The sequence below is a fragment of the Salvelinus fontinalis genome, chromosome 25 (genome assembly GCF_029448725.1).
Source record: "Salvelinus fontinalis isolate EN_2023a chromosome 25, ASM2944872v1, whole genome shotgun sequence".
Classification (NCBI taxonomy): Eukaryota; Metazoa; Chordata; class Actinopteri; order Salmoniformes; family Salmonidae; genus Salvelinus; species Salvelinus fontinalis.
In genome coordinates this window covers 27,074,078-27,098,407 of record NC_074689.1, presented here as the reverse complement: position 1 = coordinate 27,098,407, position 24,330 = coordinate 27,074,078, and the positions used below count along the sequence as shown (strand labels likewise).

At 45.8% G+C, this 24,330-nt stretch overlaps 1 protein-coding gene across 1 annotated transcript in view; it reads right to left on the bottom strand.

Moving 5' to 3' along the window:
- Window positions 1-24,330, bottom strand: part of LOC129823055 (piezo-type mechanosensitive ion channel component 2-like) — a 196,054-nt gene that overhangs the window by 75,952 nt on the left and 95,772 nt on the right. The window contains exon 5 of the mRNA XM_055881739.1: window positions 20,080-20,245. Coding sequence (XP_055737714.1) covers window positions 20,080-20,245 — 166 coding nt within the window. The remainder of the gene's footprint in view (window positions 1-20,079; window positions 20,246-24,330) is intronic.

Below are 24,330 nucleotides of genomic sequence, written 5' to 3'. Positions count from 1 at the left end.
ACTGGGGATGCTTAACACCCTTCGGGCTCCTCTTACCAGGCTGGGCAGGATGCACATTTTTCTTTTTTTGTTGTTGGTAGGCCTAAAAGATTTTAGGTGAAATAACCCTATCAAAATGGAAGGCTCCGTGAAAGAGATAATATGCCATAACTATTGGGTCAAAGTCATTAACGGCCTACTGTATTGATAAAATAACGAAAATAATCTAAACTTTAATGAGATCAAATTTTTGTTTTATAAATACTTTACTACAATGACACACTTAGCTATCTACCCACTTCGTTCCTTTCTGTTAGCATGTGCACGGAAGTAAGTACACCATCATGCTTTTTGGATATGTGTCTTTTCAGATTCCACAATGATTCTTTAGTTGTGGACACTACATCACCACACTCCCTCTCTTGCTCTTGGTCCTCATCTTTATAAGCTTTTCATCTTTTATTAATTAGTAAAAATTTTTTTTAACATAACTCCACTTTGACATGATGAGGTATTATGTATATGATCAATTTTAAATTCAGGCTGATGTGAATACTTTCTGTCCATATCCAGTCTGTGTACTATATACAGAATACTGTACATGCTGTTATCCTTCTCCCATTCACAAACAATACATGATGTGAACAGCTGCATTTCAAATGCACATAAAGACTAATTATTATCCTGTTTGTCTGTACATTAGATTATAAAGTGACATGCGTTAGGTGACAGACTTTCCTAACAAGGTTAGGGGAACAGAAATGAATCTCCTGGGACAGAACAGGATGGATGAGCATTAAGAGAAATGAGATTAGGTGTGGGACGCTGGAGACGAGACAGAATGTGGGCTTCACTTCAAAAGCACTAAGCAGACTAGCTGACTCAAAACTGTGGTAGATGCTAGACATCAGTTAACACGTTCTTATCGTATAGTATGTACTTCAAATTTCAATATAGAAGGAAATTTAGAAACCAACTTCAGGTTTTTTTTTAAAGGAGTTCAAATCAAATCAAATGTTATTTGTCACATGCTTTGTTAACAACAGGTGAAGACTACCAGTGAAATGCTTACTTACGGGTCCTTTTTCGACAAGGCAGAGTTAAAGACTTTTTCTGGTTTGGCAAAATGGCCGCCAAGGGTAAGGCACCGCAAAAAAAGGAAATTCAATGGCCCTGTATTGGAATAGTGGAATGTTTGATATTCATCATAATAAATACAATTTGAGGGAAAAACTACCAACATTTTGTAAGAGAAACAGCTAATTGGATGGTGATTTTACACCATCTGGTGATTTTATATCATCTGGTGATTTTACAACTAATTAGATGTAAAATCACCAATTTATGAACACAGGAAAAGAAAACTATTGCTATAAAACAAAACTATTCAAAAATAGGCACATGTTGTAGGCACATGTGGTCATCTGAGAGTAATTGGTATAATTTCCTCAAAACATTAGTCTCTCATGGCACACATGTAGGATCTTAATTTGAGCCAATTTGCTACAGCAGGAAAATAATCCTGCAGCAACAGCAAATGTGAATTGTGTCGATTATAATTAAGAGATATTTTTGCAAGGGTTGATCCATTTTTCTTAAGGGAAAATCAAGTCTGAAATTTCCAAGTGTAAATTACAAACTTAAGAAGCTTTTTTAAACCTCAAATACACTAAAATGTCCAGCATTGCAGGAACGTTCTCAGGGTGATCAAAATAAGATCGACATCTGTATAATAGTCCAGCATGAGATCAAAGAGTTTTGGGGGGTTTGTTAGCTGTGGTGGGAACCTCAAACTCAACTGTGGTTCAACCTATCTAAAATCCTCTCCACAGCAAGGTCCTCTCGGTTTTAGTATCTATACTGGAGTCGGCAACTACAGAACTAAAATACAAATCAATTTAGAGCAGCCTAATCAGTTGTTAATTTGAAATGGGCCTACATGGTAAAAGCGAAATCTGCCTGGCTACATATTTTCCCTATACTGTATGTATCACACTGCCACAATGAATGAGCGCTCTGTGTGATCACTCGCCCCCCTATCGTGAAATCTTCACAGGGCAAAACAAACAAGTCTTTCTCGCTGGGGAAAATACCAAAGTCAGTAATCTCCTCACTATCGTCCGCGGGGTATCGTAAATGATTGAACAAGTTGCGTTTGACGAAGCCCTGTTTATTTAACTGAGGCGACTGCTCCCATGCAGCGTGCAGCTGCGGGCTTCAAACCGCAATGTTCAACAGAGGAGGCAGCGAACGAACCAACCGCTCTCTTATGAACCTCCTGAGGGATCTGATTACACCTCTTCCTCCTGGCTCTCACAAACAGGCTCTCAGTCTGTTCACAGGCCGCACCCACTGTTACATCACTACACACCGTGAGAGGATGAAGGGGGTTGTCTAGTCATCAGCACTCCCCCTGGTAGGCTACTGCCGGTTCACTGAACAGTATGACTAGTTGGATACCTGGTTGGTGATTGGTCAACTTCCGTTTTCAACGGACCAAGAATATTGTCCGTCTACATTCATGCAAACTACTTTGCAATTGATGATTTAAGTTATTCAACATGAAGGGGTGATAATCCTAGTACTCGAAGTCAATCTTAAATTAATCATTGTTTATTGTCAGCGATCTGGAGAGGTTCCAACCAACTCAATGCACTGTAGTACACATGTCAATCAGGAGCTCTGCCGGGGCAGTCCCAGCAGTTGTCTTATATACACACGACTATACACAGACAAGTTATTTGCATGATTTAGCATAATTAATTAATCATTACCATTTTGTTTCATTCATGTGACCGACCAATACTGGTTCATAACATGCGACAGACCAACACCTCACAAGGCTCTACGCTGAGACCTTGAAACTAAGATATCTTTCATTCGTTCTCAAAACAATGTGGCATTTTGCAGCTACTGATAGGTGTGATTTGTACAGTCAGCCACTTGCATGAACACAAAAATTGGTTTATAGAACAGCACATGAATAGAACACAGAAATTAGTTCAAAAATGCACATGTATAACATTTCCATTAAAGGGTATTATCTTTCCCTAAAAACCTTTAATAATTTCAGAATGTGAAAACTTTAGGGATATTGCAGGTAGAGTGCCGGCGTCTCGAGTGAGGTCACAAAGGCCGGGTCCAATTCTCTATCCCCAACCACAAGCCTCAGTTTTGTACCTTAGAAATGACACATATAAACCCCAACGGAAACGCCACGCAAAAAAGCATTTGGGAGCCAATCAGCTGCTCAGCCTGTTCCATGTAAATTTGTTTATGAGTAAAGTCACAAATACCCAGAGGTCAAACCTAAAGGCTTCTGCCATGAGGCTCCTATGAAAAACAACATCTAGTGGTCATGCTCGACTCAGTTGGTAAGACTGTGGTGCTCGTGACACCAAGGTCATGGGTTTAATTCCCACAGGGAACACATACACATATTGAACATGTATGCAAGTGGCTTTGGACAGATGCATCTGCTAAGTGGTCTATGTTAGAAGACAAAAAAGTGGAAGACTGCCAACTAATCTATCAAGCTCAATAACAGCCAATCCATTCATATCCCCCTGCAGCTGCAGACAGAGAGGAACTAACGAGGAGAGCTGTGCTGACAGCATCAGGCTGCTAGTGATAAACAGCTTTGGTGTCAACACATGGAAAACCCAGTTGCTCTGGCTTCCTCATTGACAGTTCATCCAATTCCTCATTGAGTTAGGGCTGATACACTGACATGCAGAGTAGGGCTATATCTGAATGAATGATGGCATGTGTGAATACATCTTACATCTCTCACTCTGCCACCCACAGGGGTGTGTGTACCTGGATCCAGGGTACAGGTTGGTAGTTGGAACTAAGCCAGGGTTGGCATATATGAGCTGCATAATAATGTTGACATGTGAGCTGAAACCAGAGCTTAATATACCTCTGTGACTGAGATTTTGATGCAGTTCACCGCTGTGTATAACTTGATGTAATGATGTGTTGTACATCATGTGTTGTGTATTGTATGTGGGAGCAGGGCCGTATGTCCAACAATATTTCCTCTTGGGTAAAATAATGTTGATTTGATCTTATCTAAAGTAAAGGCCTTGTTAAATATGTGATCAGGAACATGGCAGATTATTAACATGCCAGCCTAAAGAGATCACACTAAGAGGTGCCCTAGATTTAAGGCAGGGTGAACAATAGGTGGTAAGGGTGTGAAAGGTGAGGGTGTCAAGGGTGAAGTTTAGTAGTGTGTGGTCTGATCAGAGTTGTGGGTTTCGGCAGGTATCACTAGCGGTCACCATTGTCTCGTCCCCCTCCTACAGTAGATTCTAGCTAGTATCAGCTATCTACAGTTGTAACTAGTTCACTAACGCAGCTAATGATTGCTCCATGGACTAGCTATAGCATCACAGTGAGCCTGTACATTGGCAAATGTTACAAAACAATGGTGATGGCTGGGCTGTGGAGCTGTGAGAGAGAGCCAGCCAGTGATCAGAGCAGTGTGGTAGTGTGGTTCTAATCAGCCCTTAAGTCGTATAACTGTAAAGGGCCATGCCAGGGGAGGGGCACATTCCAACTAATTACCGCTCCACAACACGCTGCACACTTGGAGAGAGCACGTCCCCACACTGCTTTTATTAGGGAAGAGTGAGTAGGGGGAGAGAGAGACAGAGAGGGAGGGAGACAGCAGCGAGAGAGGCAGAGAGGGAGGGAGACAGTAGAGAGAGAGAGAGAGAGAGAGAGAGAGGGAGGGAGAGACAGCAGAGAGAGAGAGAGGGAGAGAGAAAGAGGGGGTAAGTTTGGATCAGGAGCCCTGTCCTGGCACTGAGAGTCTCTGGCACCAGATGAGGAGCGGTGAAAACAAAAGATGATGGAGGAGAGTAGACAGAGGAGAGGAGAGAGGAGAGAGGAGAGAGGAGAGTAGACAGAGGAGAGGAGAGAAGAGTAGAGGAGAGAGGAGAAAGATGAGAGGAGAGAAGAGTAGAGGAGAGAGCAGAATAGACAGAGGAGAGGAGGGGAGAGAGGATAGGAGAGAGGAGAATAGACAAAGGAGAGAGGAGAGTAGACAGAGGAGAGGAGGGGAGAGAGGAGAGTAGACAGAGGAGAGAGGAGTAGACAGAGGAGAGGAGGGGAGAGAGGAGAAAGATGAGAGGAGAGAAGAGTAGAGGAGAGAGCAGAATAGACAGAGGAGAGGAGGGGAGAGAGGATAGGAGAGAGGAGAATAGACAAAGGAGAGAGGAGAGTAGACAGAGGAGAGGAGGGGAGAGAGGAGAGTAGACAGAGGAGAGAGGAGTAGACAGAGGAGAGGAGGGGAGAGAGGAGAATAGACAGAGGAGAGAGGAGTAGACAGAGGGGAGGAGGGGAGAGAGGAGAGTAGACAGAGGAGAGAGGAGTAGACAGAGGAGAGGAGGGGAGAGAGGAGAGTAGACAGAAGAGGGGAGAGAGGAGAGGAGACAGAGGAGACAGAGGAGAGAGGAGAGTAGACAGAGGAGGGGGGAGAGGAGAGGAGAGAGGAGAGAGGAGAGGAGAGGGGAGAGGAGAGAGGAGACAGAGGAGAGGAGAGAAGAGTAGAGGAGAGAGCAGAATAGACAGAGGAGATGAGGGGAGAGAGGAGAGGAGAGAGGAGAGAGGAGAGTAGACAGAGGAGAGGAGAGGGGAGAGGAGAGAAGAGCGTAGACAGCGGAGAGGAGAGAAGAGTAGAAGAGAGAGCAGAATAGACAGAGGAGATGAGGGTAGAGAGAAGAGGATAGAGGAGACAGAGCAGAGGAGAGACGAGTAGAGGAGAGAGCAGAATAGACAGAGAAGAGGAGGGGAGAGAGGAGAGGAGAGGAAAGGAGAGGAGGGGAGGGGAGAGAGGAGAGGAGAGAGGAGACAGAGGAGAGGAGAGAGAAGAATAGACAGAGGAGAGGAGGGGAGAGAGGAGAGGAGAGATGAGATGGAGGAGAGAGGAGAGTAGACAGAGGAGAGGAGAGAAGAGTAGAGAGGGGAGATGAGACGGAGGAGAGAGGAGAGTAGACAGAGGAGAGGAGGGGGAAGAGGAGAGTAGACAGAGGAGAGGAGAGGAGACTAGAGAGGGGAGATGAGACGGAGGAGAGAGGAGAGTAGACAGAGGAGAGAGGAGACAGAGGAGTTGAGAAGTACATGGGAGATAAGGGGAGACTATACACTGAGTATACAAAACTCTCTCCATGATGTAGACTGACCAGGTGAATCCAGGTGAAAGCTATGATATCTTATTGATGTCACTTGTTAAATCAGTGTAGATGACAGGGAGGAGACTGGTTTCTAAGCCTTTAGACAATTGAGATATGGATTGTGTATGTGTGCCATTCAGAGGGGGAATGGGAAAGACAAAAGATTTAAGTGCCTTTAAACGGGGTATGGTATTAGGTGCCAGGTGCACTGGTTTGTGTTAAGTACTGCAAACCTGCTGGGTTTCCTGTGTGTATCAAGAACGGTCCGCCACCCAAAGGACATCCAGCCAACTTGACACAACTGTGGAAAGCATTGGAGTCAACATGAGCCAGCATCCCTGTGGAACACTTTCAACACCTTGTAGAGTCCATGAGGTTGATCTGAAGGGGGGAAGGGGGTGCAACTCAATATGAGGAAGGTGTTCCTAATGTTTGGCTTATTCAGCGCAGAAGCCTAGAGGCTATCCTTACAAAAGGATAGAACAGAACACGAGAGGAGGAGAGGAAAATACATGCAGGAAGAGAGAGTGGGGAGAAAGAGGTGAGAGAGAGAAGAGAAAGGAGAGAGAGGAGAGAGAGAGAAGAGAAAGGAGAGAGTAAGAGAGAGAGGAGAGAGAGAGAGAAGAGAGGAGAGAGAGAGAGGAGAGAGGAGATAGATAGAGAGAGAAGAAAGAGGAGAGAAAGAGGAGAGAGAGAAGAGAGAGAAGAGAGAGGGGGAGAGAGATAGAGAGGAGAGAGAGGGAGAAGTGTGGGAGAGAGATAGAGAGAGGGAGGAGAGAGAGGAGAGAGAGGGGGAGAGAGATAGAGAGAGGAGATAGAGAGAGGAGAGAGAGAGGAGAGAGAGAGAGGAGAGAGAGGGGGAGAGAGATAGAGAGCGGAGAGAGAGAGGAGAGCGAGGGGGAGGAGAGAGAGAGATAGAGAGAGGAGATAGAGAGAGGAGAGAGAGAGAGGAGAGAGGAGAGAGATAGAGAGAGAAGAAAGAGGAGAGAAAGAGGAGAGAGAGAAGAGAGAGGAGAGAGAGGGGGAGAGAGATAGAGAGAGGAGAGAGAGAGAGGGAGGAGAGAGAGAGGAGAGACTGGTAACTCTACCACTGCCGCTACCACAGAAAACACTAATGATGACCAGATGTCTCTCCGGCGCTGGAATGCATTGTTAATGGGAACAAAACAGGCATCCCGCGGCAACACAAATGCTGAGTTTAAGATTAATGTTGCACGGGTGAGGATTTGTGCAGGTTTACATAAGATCGTGTTCTTGCGGTTCTAGGCCTGCTCGAGTCGTTTAAATTTTTTACATTTTAGTCATTTAGCAGGCACTCCTATTCAGTGCGACTTACAGGAGCAATTAGGCAATTAAGTGCATTGCTCAAGTGCACAACGACAGATTTTTCACCTAGTCGACTAAGGGATTCGAACCAGCGACCTTTCGGTTACTGCCCGACTCCTGGCTAGTTGGAGTTCTGACCAATGTTCCCTCTAAGCTGCGCGCAGGCGTGAAGTAGCCCTGGGACTGCCGCACGGCTCCCTGGGACTGCCGCACGGCTCCCTGAGACTGCCGCACTGCTCCCTGAGACTGCCGCACGGCTCCCTGGGACTGCCGCACTGCTCCCTGAGACTGCCGCACGGCTCCCTGGGACTGCCGCACGGCTCCCTGGGACTGCCGCACGGCTCCCTGGGACTGCCGCACGGCTCCCTGAGACTGCCGCACAGCTCCCTGGGACTGCCGCACGGCTCCCTGGGACTGCCGCACAGCTCCCTGGGACTGCTGCAGAGAACAAATATCAGCCCACAGAGAGAAGCACGAGATTGAACCTCACTCAAAAACCGAGCGATCTCCAAGGCATTTCTAATCGATCGCCAAACATTTTTGTTAAAAACCCAATGATAAAGCCTTGTGTTCCTATTTGTTTTCTATCAGTCTCAGGCTGTTGGTGGTAGGTGCAGCCAATTCAGCTGCCCTGCGTGCCGGGTAGGCGAACTGTTGCATTTTTGTACCATTTTATGTGTTTGAAGGTCTACCGCTGGCCAATCGGATGGCTCAGATGACCATTTCTGCAGTAACTAGCAGGCATAAAAGAAAGCTACAGCAAAGTTGATACTGTGAGATTTTAAAACAATTTAAAACCATGACTAGAGAGACTGTCAACAAATACAGCAAAGAGCTGCTGTTTAAGTTCTTACTCAGTATTGTCAATACTTTGTATTCAACACTTTTATAAGCCATAAAATGTGCGTTCTTCCTATTTCCACTCAGCGCTACAACAAGCAGTGCAGCAGAAATTAATTAGTAGGAAAGTGTCTCTGTAGGCTTGTGTTATTATTAGCGGCTTGGGTCTTTTTTAATATCAAGGAATATTTCACTTTCTCTGTTCATCGGAGTAATCTGAGGGGTTTATCTCTGCATGCATCTTGACTCAGAAAGTGATCTTGACTCAGAAAGTGATCTTGACTCAGAAAGTGATCTTGACTCAGAAAAGGTTGGTGACCTCTGTTCTAGTGTTTTTCCCTGTTAACACTGTCAACATTTCCCTTTAATGTGGCAAATGTGATCGAATGAAAACAATATTATCCAAGTTCAATGCAAAATAGAGAAACAAAACGAACTAAGCAAGAGATTTTGTTGAAGGCAGAAAGCATCGGAGTAGGATTCTATTGCATTGACATGTACTACCCAGCCCGTACTCTACCCAGCCCGTACTCTACCCAGCCCGTACTCTACCCAGCCCGTACTCTACACAGCCCGTACTCTACCCAGCCCGTACTCTACCCAGCCCGTACTCTACACAGCCCGTACTCTACCCAGCCCGTACTCTACCCAGCCCGTACTCTACACAGCCCGTACTCTACCCAGCCCGTACTCTACCCAGCCCGTACTCTACCCAGCCCGTACTCTACCCAGCCCGTACTCTACCCAGCCCGTACTCTACCCAGCCCGTACTCTACCCAGCCCGTACTCTACCCAGCCCGTACTCTACCCAGCCCGTACTCTACCCAGCCCGTACTCTACCCAGCCCGTACTCTACACAGCCCGTACTCTACACAGACCGGTGTGGCATTACCAGTTAAAAAAAAGAAATGGTAAACATTTCTTTATTTAACCGTTATTTAACTCGGTAAGTCAGTTAAGAACAAATTCTTCTTTAAAATGACGGCCTACCCCTAGGCAAAAAGGACTCCTGCAGGGACGGTAGCTGGGATAAAAAAAAAATTAAAAAAAACATAGGACAAAACACACATCACGAAAAGAGAGACACCATAACACTACATACATAGAGACTCCACAACACTACCTAAAGACTCCATAACACTACATAAAGAGAGACACCATAACACTACATAAAGGGAGACACCATAACACTACATAAAGGGAGACACCACTACACTACATAAAGAGAGACACCACAACACTACATAAAGAGAGTCACCACAACACTACATAAAGAGAGACACCATAACACTACATAAAGAGATACACCACAACACTACATAAAGAGAGACTACAACACTACATAAAGAGAGACTACAACACTACATGAAGAGAGACACCACAACACTACATAAAGAGAGACACCACTACACTACATAAAGACACCACAACACTACATAAAGAGAGACACCACAACACTACATAAAGAGAGATGCCACAACACTACATAAAGAGAGACACCACAACACTACATAAAGAGAGTCACCACAACACTACATAAAGAGAGACACCATAACACTACATAAAGAGATACACCACAACACTACATAAAGAGAGACTACAACACTACATAAAGAGAGTCACCACAACACTACATAAAGAGAGACACCACTACACTACATAGAGAGAGACACCACAACACTACATGAAGAGAGACACAACAACACTACATACATGCAGTAATGTGTCCAATAAGGAGCATTGGAGCATAAAAAACATCTAGCCGCTCGAGAGCACCCTTACCTGCCGATCTGTAAATTACATCTCCGTAATCTAGCATGGGTAGGATGGCCATCTGAATCAGGGTTAGTTTGGCAGCTGGTGTGAAAGAGGAGCTGCAGTAGGCCTACTGTATATGCAAATAGACCATTGCCATATACGGATCTGTGCAATTTACTTTGAACTGGACTGTGTTTACAGCTTGAGCGGTCATGAGTAGATGCGCTTGTTTAGAGATTAAAGCGAGACCTGCATGTAGCCATGTGTGCACATATGGTTCATATCCTTTGCTAGTTAGTGAGTTATTCGTCTAGTTATAGATCATTTGTAGTCAGCAATAGGGGAGTGATTGCTTCCTACAAGAGCACAAAACATATAGATTTCTGGACATCTTTGAAAAGTGAGTCAGCTAAAGAGCTTTTTTTGTCTTAAAGGGGAGGTGTTGTGTTTTGAGACAGGCTTGAATAAGCTAAGTAGCCAATAGGCAGAAGGTAGCATAATTTGTCTGATTCTCTGTAATAATGGTATGGGAATAATAATGCATTTTATTTTGTAAAGTGGTTCTTTGCATTGTCTGAAGGACAAGTGGATATACAGGTTAATGTAAAGCCCTGCAAGTTTTTTCCCCAAACACCGCACATTGGCTGCAACTGTAAGCTGAATGATAGAACAGCTATTTCCATGTAACATTTAGAGATAGATAGAGAGAGAGAGCTGTGCCCATGGATACAGGAGCCCAACATTGGGAGCAGAGCAGGTAATGCTTTTCTGTCACAGAGTCAGACAGTCAGACATAACACAAACCACACACTCCACTTAGAGAAAATATATTAGGCAGTGGACATTAATTCATTGTTAATGTTGTCATTCAGTCTGGAGCCTTATCTGTCACTGTCATGGTCTCAGAGGCATCCCATACATGTGGTGACTGTAATTTACCCTGCCACCACATAACTCAGGCTGGTGTCAAAGCAGGCCACCTATACACCAATAAACGTGGGTCTGATTGATTGAACCAGAGGGGGAGAAAACTAGACTGGGTCTATGAACCAGAGGGGGAGAAAACTAGACTGGGTCTATGAAACAGAGGGGGAGAAAACTAGACTGGGTCTATGAAACAGAGGGGGAGAAAACTAGACCGTCTACGAAACAGAGGGGGAGAAAACTAGACCGGGTCTATGAAACAGAGGGGGAGAAAACTAGACCGGGTCTATGAAACAGAGGGGGAGAAAATTAGACCGGGTCTATGAAACAGAGGGGGAGAAAACTAGACCGGGTCTATGAAACAAAGGGGGAGAAAACTAGACCGGGTCTATGAAACAGAGGGGGAGAAAACTAGACCGGGTCTATGAAACAGAGGGGGAGAAAACTAGACCGGGTCTATGAAACAGAGGGGGAGAAAACTAGACCGGGTCTATGAAACAGAGGGGGAGAAAACTAGACCGGGTCTATGAAACAGAGGGGGAGAAAACTAGACCGGGTCTATGAAACAGAGGGGGAGAAAACTAGACCGGGTCTATGAAACAGAGGGGGAGAAAACTAGACCGGGTCTATGAAACAGAGGGGGAGAAAACTAGACCGGGTCTATGAAACAGAGGGGGAGAAAACTAGACCGGGTCTATGAAACAGAGGGGGAGAAAACTAGACCGGGTCTATGAAACAGAGGGGGAGAAAACTAGACCGGGTCTATGAAACAGAGGGGGAGAAAACTAGACCGGGTCTATGAAAGAGGGGGAGAAAACTAGACCGGGTCTATGAAACAGAGGGGGAGAAAACTAGACCGGGTCTATGAAACAGAGGGGGAGAAAACTAGACCGGGTCTATGAAACAGAGGGGGAGAAAACTAGACCGGGTCTATGAACCAGAGGGGGAGAAATAAAAGCGAGAGTTATTTTGCAAACACTGGTCTGAGCCACATGGCTGAATAAACAGCGCCACCAACAGGATGCACAGGTGGGCAGAAAAACACTGTAGAGTTGCAGGGAACGGGGCACATAACGAAGGTCAAGCGAAGGGGTCTGGGAGCTGTGGGAGTGGGATCAATCCAGGCATTGTGGAAGGCGGTACTAAAGTTAAAGCCAACGAGCGCAACGGAGTCACACAAGCGTGGAGAACCGCTCGGTGGAGACCAACATTTTTGTTTTGACAAATAAAGTTTTTAACTCACGGTTTTTCCTTCGCACTGCAAATGTTTTTTACATATCGCTTTCCAACTTTCACCAAGCAGGAACGCTTTAAACTGATGTCATACATGTTGTGTAATGCAAGAGGGAATAGGGAACAAATAAGCATGTCGGTATTTTGATTGGAACGAGAGGCTCTTAAATTGAATCAAGTGATCAAGTTCCCATAACATTTACAAGGACTGAACTCAATGCCCTAAAATGGTTACAAGAAGATTACACACTTTACATTTTTACTGCATTAATAATTGGGTATATCAAGTCAAATGGGAAGGTATAACATCCCCTGCAGAAGGATTCATTCAGACTGATCAGTAACTTGGTTCTAGTGACTATCGTTCATAAAAGCACATAGTCATCTAGATTTAGAATCTTGTATCGCAGTCAACACTGAGTGTACAAGTCATTACGAACACCATGACATAGACTGACCAGGTAAATCCAGGTGAAAGCGATGATCCCTTATTGATGTCACTTGTTAAATCCACTTCAATCAGTGTAGATGAAGGGGAGACAGGTTAAATAAGGATTTTTAAGCCTTTAGACAATTGAGACATGGATTGTGTAAGTGTTCCATTTAGAGGGTGAATGGGCAAGACAAAATATTTAAGTGCCTTTGAATGTAGTATGGTAGTAGGTGCCAGGTGCTTTTATACGGTAACCCAAGCTGGAATGACCCATTTATACGGTAACTAAAGTTGGAATGACCCTGCAACAAATCCAGTCATCCGCTACAAAACATAATGAACAGAGACAAATCCACAATCGCTTTGGGTAATATGACCAAGCCTGACAATTTCCTGTTCGGCTGCCAAACGAAATCTCTATACAACCTGTCTAGAGACCCAACCTAAACCCCTTTCAAGAAAGCTGGTGCGCATTTTATCAGCTGACCCTAACCAATCCCCATCCTCTCGTTTCTCGTTCGCTCTCACTAACGGCTATCTCGTCTCTGAGGCATTTCTTCAAGGCCTACATACGCGTTGTAGCCTGTGGGTTACCAGGTCTGCAGAGAAGCGGTTGCCAGATTTGCTTCCAGAGCGGGTCCCGAGGGAGAGAAGCTCTGCCCTTTCCCACCTAGACAAAAGGAACACCTACGTGAGAATGCTATTCATTGACTACAGCTCAGCGTTCAACACCATAGTGCTCTCAAAGCTCCTCACTAAGCTAAGGACCCTGGGACTGAACACCTCCCTCTGCAACTGGATCCTGGACTTCCTGACGGGCCGCCCCCAAGTGGTAAGGGTAGGTAAGAACACATCCGCCACGCTGATCCTCAGGGGCCCCTCAGCGGTGCATGCTCAGTCCCCTCCTGTACTCCCTGTTCTCTCATGACTGCACGGCCAGGCACGACTCCAACACCATCATCAAGTTTGCCGATGACACAACAGTGGTAGGCCTGATCACCGACAGCGATGAGACAGCCATAAGACTCCTGAACAGCTAATCAAAGGCCTACCCAGACACCTCTTTTAAGCTGCTGCTACTCTCGGTTTATTATCTATGCAGTCACTTTAACTCTACCTACATGTACATATTACCTCAATTACCATGACTAACCGTTGCCCCAGCACATTGACTCTGTACCGGTACCACCTGTATATAGCCTTGTTATTGTTATTTTACTGCTGCTGTTTCATTATTTGTTACTTTTATTTTCTATTTCCAATTTTTTACTTTTTCTTTTTTTCTTAAAACTTCTTAAAGCATTGTTGATTAAGGGCTTGTAAGTAAGCATTTCACTGTAAGGTCTACACCTGTTGTATTCGGCGCATGTGACAAATATAATTTGATTTGATTTGACAGAGAGGGAAAGAGAGAGGGAAAAGTCCTAGAAAAAAAATTGCACACGCACACACACTCGCACATGCACACGCACGCGCGCATGCACACACGGACGCACGCATGCACACACGGGTGCACAAACACACACGCACGCACACACGGGTGCATGCATGCACACACGGGTGCACAAACACACACGCACAAACACACACACGCACACAAATGATGGCTGTTTGGTGTTCATCCAGACAGTAATGTGTTCCACTTATTACACTCCCTAAACTGTGGGGTCTAATTCATCGGCAAGTGGACTATAGGAGCAGAGCAGCCATAGGAGCTATAGCCTATAGCTATGCCCCCTCCTCCACACTGACTCTCACACTGAACACAGGGGTGTGTCATCAGCCGTCTGCTGTCCCCCCTGTTCACCCACAACTGCGTGGCTTTGCAAGACACCAACTCCCATCATCAAGTTTGCTGACGACCACCAACAATGACGAGTCAGCCTATAGGGGGGGGGGGGGGGGGTGAGTGAACTGGCATTGTGGTGCCAGGACACCAACCTCTACCTCAATGTCAGCAAAACAAAGGAGTTGATTGTTGACTCCAGGAAGCAGAGGAGGGAACACGCCCACGATCCACATCAACAGGACTGCAGCAGAGAGAGTCACGAGTTTGAAGTTCCTGATCGTCCACATCACAGATGACTTGACATGGACCAACAACACCACCACTGTTGTCAAGAGGGTGCAACAGCGTCTCTACTTCCTATGGCGGATGAAGGAATCGACGAAGGAATCGAGAGCGTCCTGACCAGTTGCATCTCGGCCTAGTACGGGAACTGCTCCTTCCCCAACCACAAGGCCCTCCAACGGGTGGTGAAGAAGGTCCAGTACACACACATCACAACTGCTGCTACCAGACTCTTATTTACTATTGCTAATACTGCACGATTTAAACACTTGCCCCCCAATCACTCCTTCTCTGATACATGTGCAAACATCAATTGTGTCTTCCTGTTTTATAATTATGCTAAAATGTAGATTTTGTTCTACTGAGCCCTTTACTTTATGTTCAAATTCTTATATTTTATTATTTCTTATGTTGTTGCATTGTCAGGAAGGAACCTGCAAATAAGCATTTCATTGGACAGTGTATGCCATGTAGGGGTGGCAGGTGGCCTAGTGGTCAGAGCGTTGGACTAGTAACCAAAAGGTTGCAAGATTGAATCCCCAAGCTGACAAGGTAAAAATCTGTCATTCTGCACCTGAACAATGCAGTTAACCCACTGTTCCTAGGCTGTCATTGAAAATAAGAATTTGTTCTTAACTGACTTGCTTTGTTAAATAAAGGTAACTTAAAAAAATTTAAAAAATGCCATGTGCATCCTGTGCATATGACTAATAAAACTTGATAGTTGAAAAGAGGACCGCAGCTTTCTAGGCTCTGAGAGAGCATTGCAATGGAGACTGTGTGTGTGTTGAAGTCTCTGGGTGGTTTACTGGGGATCAACAGGTAAAGGAGGTTCCCCTTTCATTGATTGCCTATGATCACATCCCACTGGGAATAAAATAAAGATACCAGGGGATATCTTGACATGACACACTTTTGATATTCTACAGAATACCATGTACCATGTACCATGTACCATGTACCATATCCTGACGACTTCTGAATCCAGATGTGTCTTTAAGACATACTGTTATATGATAATGATTTTAGTCCGAATACCACACATGGACATTTCCGATGGCCGGATATGGACTCATTCAATATCCTGAGATATGTGACATCCTATTTCCTCTCTTCGTGTTGACCAATACTGACTGTATGCATAGCATATCTGTGTTTTCTCAGCACATTCCAAGATAGGAAGCTATATTGAGTCCAGATATGCATCTTCTGGCTGAGGTCCATATCCGTATCTTGATATGTTTTTTGATATTCTGAAAATAAGGATGATTTGTATTTCTGAGTTTTCAGCACATGCTCAATAAATTAACAAATATCAAATCTATATATTTATTTTTTATTTTTTATTTCACCTTTATTTAACCAGGTAGGCTAGTTGAGAACAAGTTCTCATTTGCAACTGCGACCTGGCCAAGATAAAGCATAGCAGTGTGAACAGACAACAACACAGAGTTACACATGGAGTAAACAATAAACAAGTCAATAACATGGTAGAAAAAAAAGAGAATCTATATACAATGTGTGCAAAAGGCATGAGGTAGGCAATAAATCGAGTAATTACAATTTAGCAGATTAACACTGGAGTGATAAATCATCAGATGATCATGTGCAAGAAGAGATACTGGTGTGCAAAAGAGCAGAAAAGTAAATAAATAAAAGCAGTATGGGGGGTGAGGTAGGTAAATTGGGTGGGTAGTTTACAGATGGACTATGTACAGCTGCAGCGATCGGTTAGCTGCTCGGATAGCAGATTTTTAAAGTTGTTGAGGGAGATAAAAGTCTCCAACTTCAGAGATTTTTGCAATTCGTTCCAGTCGCAGGCAGCAGAGAACTGGAAGGAAAGGCGTCCAAATGAGGTTTTGGCTTTAGGGATGATCAGTGAGATACACCTGCTGGAGCGCGTGCTACGGGTGGGTGTAGCCATCGTGACCAGTGAACTGAGATAAGGCGGCACTTTACCTAGCATAGCCTTGTAGATGACCTGGAGCCAGTGGGTCTGACGATGAACATGTAGCGAGGGCCAGCCGACTAGGGCATACAGGTCGCAGTGGTGGGTCGTATAAGGTGCTTTAGTAACAAAACGGATGGCACTGTGATAAACTGCATCCAGTTTGCTGAGTAGAGTATTGGAGGCTATTTTGTAGATGACATCGCCGAAGTCGAGGATCGGTAGGATAGTCAGTTTTACTAGGGTAAGTTTGGCGGCGTGAGTGAAGGAGGCTTTGTTGCGGAATAGAAAGCCGACTCTAGATTTGATTTTGGATTGGAGATGTTTGATATGAGTCTGGAAGGAGAGTTTGCAGTCTAGCCAGACACCTAGGTACTTATAGATGTCCACATATTCTAGGTCGGAACCGTCCAGGGTGGTGATGCTAGTCGGGCGTGCGGGTGCAGGCAGCGAACGGTTGAAAAGCATGCATTTGGTTTTACTAGCGTTTAAGAGCAGTTGGAGGCCACGGAAGGAGTGTTGTATGGCATTGAAGCTCGTTTGGAGGTTAGATAGCACAGTGTCCAAGGAAGGGCCGGAAGTATACAGAATGGTGTCGTCTGCATAGAGGTGGATCAGGGAATCGCCCGCAGCAAGAGCAACATCATTGATGTATACAGAGAAAAGAGTCGGCCCGAGAATTGAACCCTGTGGTACCCCCATAGAGACTGCCAGAGGACCGGACAACATGCCCTCCGATTTGACACACTGAACTCTGTCTGCAAAGTAGTTGGTGAACCAGGCAAGGCAGTCATTAGAAAAACCGAGGCTACTGAGTCTGCCGATAAGAATATGGTGATTGACGATGAAGGTCGATGAAGACGGCTGCACAGTAATGTCTTTTATCGATGGCGGTTATGACATCGTTTAGTACCTTGAGCGTGGCTGAGGTGCACCCGTGACCGGCTCGGAAACCGGATTGCACAGCGGAGAAGGTACGGTGGGATTCAAGATGGTCAGTGATCTGTTTGTTGACTTGGCTTTCAAAGACCTTAGATAGGCAGGGCAGGATGGATATAGGTCTGTAACAGTTTGGGTCCAGGGTGTCTCCCCCTTTGAAGAGGGGGAGGACCGCAGCAGCTTTCCAATCTATGGGGATCTCAGATGATACGAAGGAGAGGTTGAACAGGCTGGTAATAGGGGGTGCGACAATGGCGGCGGACAGTTTCAGAAATAGGGGGTCCAGATTGTCAAGCCCAGCTGATTTGTATGGGTCCAGGTTTTCCAGCTCTTTCAGAACATCTGCTATCTGGATATGGGTAAAGGAGAAGCTGGGGAGGCTTGGGCGAGTAGCAGCGGGGGGGCGGGGCTGTTTGCCAAGGTTGGAGTCGCCAGGAGGAAGGCATGGCCAGCCATTGAGAAATGTTTGTTGAAGTTTTCGATTATCACGGACTTATCAGTTGGGACCGTGTTACCTAGCCTCAGTGAAGTGGGCAGCTGGGAGGAGGTGCTCTTGTTTTCCATGGACTTTACAGTATCCCAGAACTTTTTGGAGTTAGAGCTACAGGATGCACATTTCTGCTTGAAAAAGCTGGCCTTTGCTTTCCTGACTGACTGCGTGTATTGGTTCCTGACTTCCCTGAACAGTTGCATATCGCGGGGGCTCTTCGATGCTATTGCAGTTCGCCACAGGATGTTTTTGTGCTGGTCGAGGGCAGTCAGGTCTGGAGTGAACCAAGGGCTATATCTGTTCTTGGTTCTGCATTTTTTGAACGGAGCATGCTTGTCTAATATGGTGAGGAAGTAACTTTTCAAGAATGACCAGGCATCCTCAACTGACGGGATGAGGTCAATATCCTTCCAGGGTACAATATATTTTTTATTGACATATAATTTTTGTATTCCCTCTGTATATCATACATGGTATGTCTGGATATTGACTCACTAGATATCCTTAGAAAGTGTCCCATTACAAAGAATATCCTACAGTAGCTCCGTATATAAAATAAGATCTAATAAAATGTCAGATATACCCGGCAATATATAGATAAAGATATTCCTGATATTGAACCTTTTTGCCCAGCGCCCATTACTGTTGTGGTAACCAAACTGGCCCAGGAATTCTCTACTCTAGGCCCAGATAAATTCAGTCGTAAGGACTGATTAAATCATTTTTTATCAGAAAAGGACAGATGGAGGACAGCAGAGATTTTGGAGTAGGTTTATTCATCTACACTACATGACCAAAAGTATATGCTGCTCGTCGAATATCTCATTCCAAAATCAATGGAATTAATATGAAGTTGGTCTCCCCCTTTGCTGCTTTAACAGCCTCCACTCTTCTGGGAAGGCTTTCCACTAGATGTTGGAACATTACTGTACGGACTTGCTTCCATTCAGCTAAAAGAGCATTAGAGAGGTCGGGTACTGATGTTGGGCGATTAGGCCTGGCTCGCAGTCGGCATTCCAATTCCTCCCAAAGGTGTTCGATGGGGTTAAGGTCAGGGCTCTGTGCAGGCCAGTCAAGTTCTTCAACACTGATCTGGACAAACCATGTCTGTATGGACCTTGCTTTGTGCACGGGGGCACTGTCATGCTGAAAAAGGAAAGGGCCTTGCCCACACGGTTGCCACAAAGTTGGAAGCACAGAATCGTCTAGAATATCAGTTTAAGATGTAGTGTTAAGATTTCCCTTCACTGGAACTAAGGGGCCTAGCCCGAACCATGAAAAACAGCCCCAGACCATTATTCCTCCTCCACCAAACTTTACAGTTTGCACTATGCATTCGGGCTGTCTGCCAGATGGTGAAGAGTCCAATGCCGACGAGCTTTACACCACTCCAGCCGACACTTGGCATTGCGCATGGTGATCTTAGGCTTGTGTTAGGCTGCTCGGCCATGAAAACCCATTTCATGAAGCTCCCGACTAACAGATCTTGTTCTGACATTGCTTCCAAAGGCAGTCTGGAACTCAGTAGTGAGTGTTGCAACCAAGGTCAGCAGATTCCACCATAATTTGCAAATAAATTAATTAAAAATCCTACAATGTGATTTTCTGGATTTTCTTTTCTCATTTTGTCTGTCATAGTTGAAGTGTACCTATGATGAAAATTACAGGCCTCTCTCATCTTTTTAAGTGGGAGAACTTGCACAATTGGTGGCTGACTAAATACTTTTTTCCCCCACTGTATATAGTGTATTTATATATAAAAATTTAAATTATTTCCTTTCTTTGGGCTCTGTTAGTCTTGTCACTACTCTTTAGTGAGTTCCTAGCCTGTACTGAGTACAACATTTACGAGGGTAGGGTATATGGGTGTGTATAGGTGTTGGGAGTGTGGGGTTCCCCTGTAAATCCAGATACGCCAGGGGCAGAAGTTTGTCTGTAGAGAGATGATGAGCTCACCTGACTGTCCGACTCGCATTCGACGTCATGCTGCTGTGATTTGTCTTTCACCTTCGGCTTCTCCTCCAGACTCAGGCACAGTAGCCACGTGACCAGGCCCGCCACGAACATGCCGATGTCTGGCATGAACACACGGATGCCGTTTCCTGCATCAGCACCCCGGACGCTGCAAGGAGAGATAGAAACAGGGAAAAATGGTTAGCCAACAACGACAGATAAGAAAAGGTAAACAATTTGGGAACTATTATGTTTACAGTTTTCAGATACAGTAGCCAACACTGTACTGCTTCATGAGTATTCCTGTCAGCTCAGCGATGATATTTGATGCCAGCAGATCAAATGATAACTGTTATAATTAAACTATACACTTACAATCCCTGTCTTTACAACGAGGCGATGGTAAACACAACGTGATGTGTTTAACAGCTAGTAAATGTATAATTCAAAACGTGGCTTTTATGGCTCATAACAAGGTAAACGTTAAATAGTTTACAGTCTGAATTCCTCCTCTATAAATATGTGGGGGTGTTTCTCATTTATAGCTAATTGGTACTCAACTTATGAGCAAATCACCTTCATTCATATTCCAATATTGTTTACAGGATCTGTTTTTTCACACAGAACAGTGTGGATTGGTTGGCTAAATATTGAGTAAAGGAACTAAATCAGAGGGTAAAATGAGGAAATTAAAAATGAAAAGGTATAAACAAAGAAGTCTTCAGGACATGAGCCTCTAACGTCAAAGTACAACGGGTCCATACATTGTGTTCTATACATGGTGTTCTATACAAGGTGTTCTATACATTGTGTTCTATAGATTGTGTTCTATACATGGTGTTCTATACATGGTGTTCTATACATGGTGTTCTATACATGGTGTTCTATAGATTGTGTTCTATACATGGTGTTCTATAGATTGTGTTCTATACATGGTGTTCTATAGATTGTGTTCTATAGATTGTGTTCTATACATGGTGTTCTATACATTGTGTTCTATACATTGTGTTCTATACATTGTGTTCTATAGATTGTGTTCTATACATGGTGTTCTATACATTGTGTTCTATACATTGTGTTCTGTACATTGTGTTCTATAAAACACATTTTACAGGCCTTTCCTTATCCATGCCAATTAAAGCACAGCCCATATTAAATATATAAGCATTATCATTAAAAAATAGCATTTAACCCTTAGCTCAGCAGTGTTCTGCGCTAGCTTCTTAAAACACACAGAAAATATTTTGTTCCATAGTAAAAGTGTGGGATATTCCCACTGTCCTCTCTGTTACAGCGCTGGTCTGACTAGTTCTTATTTCCCATGCTCTGGAAAGGTATTGCAGTGGGCTCTCTGGTCCCCCTCGCTTGACCAAAAATGTGCCCCCCAACCCCAATTTCCCTTGAAAAGCGTAACTCAACTTCTAAACTTTCATATTTGTTTGGGTTCAAAGCAGTGTGCAGCAACACTTGCAGATGTGATAGAGAAAAGAAGAAAACCCCCCTGCTGTTTCAGACCTTGAAAGGAAATGTCTCGGGCCAGTAGACCTGAAGTTAACTTTTCAGAGGAAGCTTTAGAGATACATTTTCTATTTGTGAATTGGGAGTAGGAGCGGAGTGGTGGCCTATGGTTGGCAGGGCGCTTTCATAAGAGGTCCTGGTGGGAGTACACAGCACAGTACACCCTCTATGAACCAGAGGACAGCTCAGGAGCCTGGTATTTCTGGTGAGTCATAGTGCACCGGGAGACCTTGTGGTCGGGGTGGGACCAAGACATCTCCGGGGTGGGAGACCTTGTGGTCGGGGTGGGACCAAGACATCTCCGGGGTGGGAGACCTTGTGGTCGGGGTGGGATCTAGACATCTCCGGGGTGGGAGACCTTGTGGTCGGGGTGGGAGACCTTGTGGTCGGGGTGGGACCAAGGCATCCCTGGGGTGGGAAACCTTGTGGTCGGGATGGGACCAAGACATCTCTGGGGTGGGAGACCTTGTGGTTGGGGTGGGACCAAGACATCTCTGGGGTGGGAGACCTTGTGGTCTGGGTGGGAGACCTTGTGGTCGGGGTGGGACCAAGACATCTCTGGGGTGGGAGACCTTGTGGTCGGGGTGGGATCTAGACATCTCTGGGGTGGGAGACCTTGTGGTCGGGGTGGGATCTAGACATCTCCGGGGTGGGAGACCTTGTGGTCGGGGTGGGACCAAGACATCTCTGGGGTGGGAGACCTTGTGGTTCGGGTGGGATCTAGACATCTCCGGGGTGGGAGACCTTGTGGTCGGGGTGGGACCAAGACATCTCTGGGGTGGGAGACCTTGTGGTTCGGGTGGGATCTAGACATCTCCGGGGTGGGAGACCTTGTGGTCGGGGTGGGATCTAGACATCTCCGGGGTGGGAGACCTTGTGGTTGGGGTGGAACCTAGACATCCCTGGGGTGGGAGACCTTGTGGTCAGGGTGGGATCTAGACATCTCCGGGGTGGGAGACCTTGTGGTTGGGGTGGGACCAAGACATCCCTGGGGTGGGAGACCTTGTGGTTGGGGTGGGACCAAGACATCTCTGGGTGGGAGACCTTGTGGTCAGGGTGGGACCAAGACATCTCTGGGGTGGGAGACCTTGTGGTTGGGGTGGGACCACGACATCTCTGGGTGGGAGACCTTGTGGTCGGGGTGGGATCTAGACATCTCTGGGGTGGGAGACCTTGTGGTTGGGGTGGGACCAAGACATCTCTGGGTGGGAGACCTTGTGGTCGGGGTGGGACCAAGACATCACTGGGGTGGGAGACCTTGTGGTCGGGGTGGGACCAAGACATCTCTGGGTGGGAGACCTTGTGGTCGGGGTGGGACCAAGACATCTCTGGGTGGGAGACCTTGTGGTCGGGATGGGACCAAGACATCTCTGGGTGGGAGACCTTGTGGTCGGGATGGGACCAAGACATCCCTGGGGTGGGAGACCTTGTGGTCGGGGTGGGACCGAGACATCTCCGGGGTGGGAGACCTTGTGGTCAGGGTGGGATCTAGACATCTCCGGGGTGGGAGACCTTGTGGTCGGGGTGGGACCAAGACATCTCCGGGGTGGGAGACCTTGTGGTCGGGGTGGGATCTAGACATCTCCGGGGTGGGAGACCTTGTGGTCGGGGTGGGATCTAGACATCCCTGGACTCACTGCCAGGTACACTTGGGAGAGCACAAAGTGATGACGTCAATTAGTTTAGAAGGGATGACAGAGTCTGAAGGAAGGGAAAAAAGTCTGATGTGGTGAACTGGATTCTATTATCAGTTTGAAGGTGTCAAGGAAGGCACTTTGAAAGAGCAGGTAGCCATTGAACAGAAACGTCTCCTCTAGAGACCCATGGCAGTTGTGTCCCTGTGATGGTACTTGAAGAAACGGCTGTATAATCTGCTCAGACAGGATATGCTGCCACGAGCAGTGGGTGGATATTTGAGTTTTCACAGGCTTGTTTTGCTTCATGTTGGGTTGCATAAAACTCTAAGCAAATGTTTGGAATCCCATGGCGCTCGCTCCGCATGAGATCTGACATTCAAAAGCGAGCGGCCAGGGGAGGGCACGGACACAGACGCTTTGAACCGAGTGATGTTTGCCTTCGTAAAAATTTAGTAAGTGACAGACGGCGCTAGTTAACACGCTAGAAAAACATATGCAAAAACTGGGTGCCCCGTATGGCGGGGGAAACACAAGCTCTTTAATGAAGCCTCTGCGTCTACACGGTTTGCTTCCCTCTCAGCATTTAAAGGGTCTTTCATCTCAGTCCTGCTCATAAAGACAGAGCTGTGGAGCTGTGAGCTGGCAACATAAACGCCTGCATATGGCATTCATCTGGAACCGGGAAAGGGCCTTAAAGGGGAGGTGATCAAAGTGGCTAAATTAACTGTACAGATTTAGCTTGTCAGTCTCATCTCTGGAAAGATAGCTTGTATAGCATTGACAATTTAACTGGTTGATGGATACAGAGAAAAGTTGTTACCGAGAGTCAACAGTGAACTGGCAGTTCATTTCGGAAGCCATAACAAAATGCTGCACTAGCTAGTGAGCTAACTCGATTTAGCTGTTATGAGACACTAACTGGCACTGGACTTTAGGCCTTGAGGGCACACTGGCATATCTATCATTAGGAGTAGTCTGTGCCACCGTGGTTCTCCAGGGTCCCAGCAGGGCTACAACACACAGAGAAGGAATGGGACAAGGTTGTTCAAACAAAGACACCAAAATAGCAAAAGGGGGGCTTTGATAAACATGTGATATG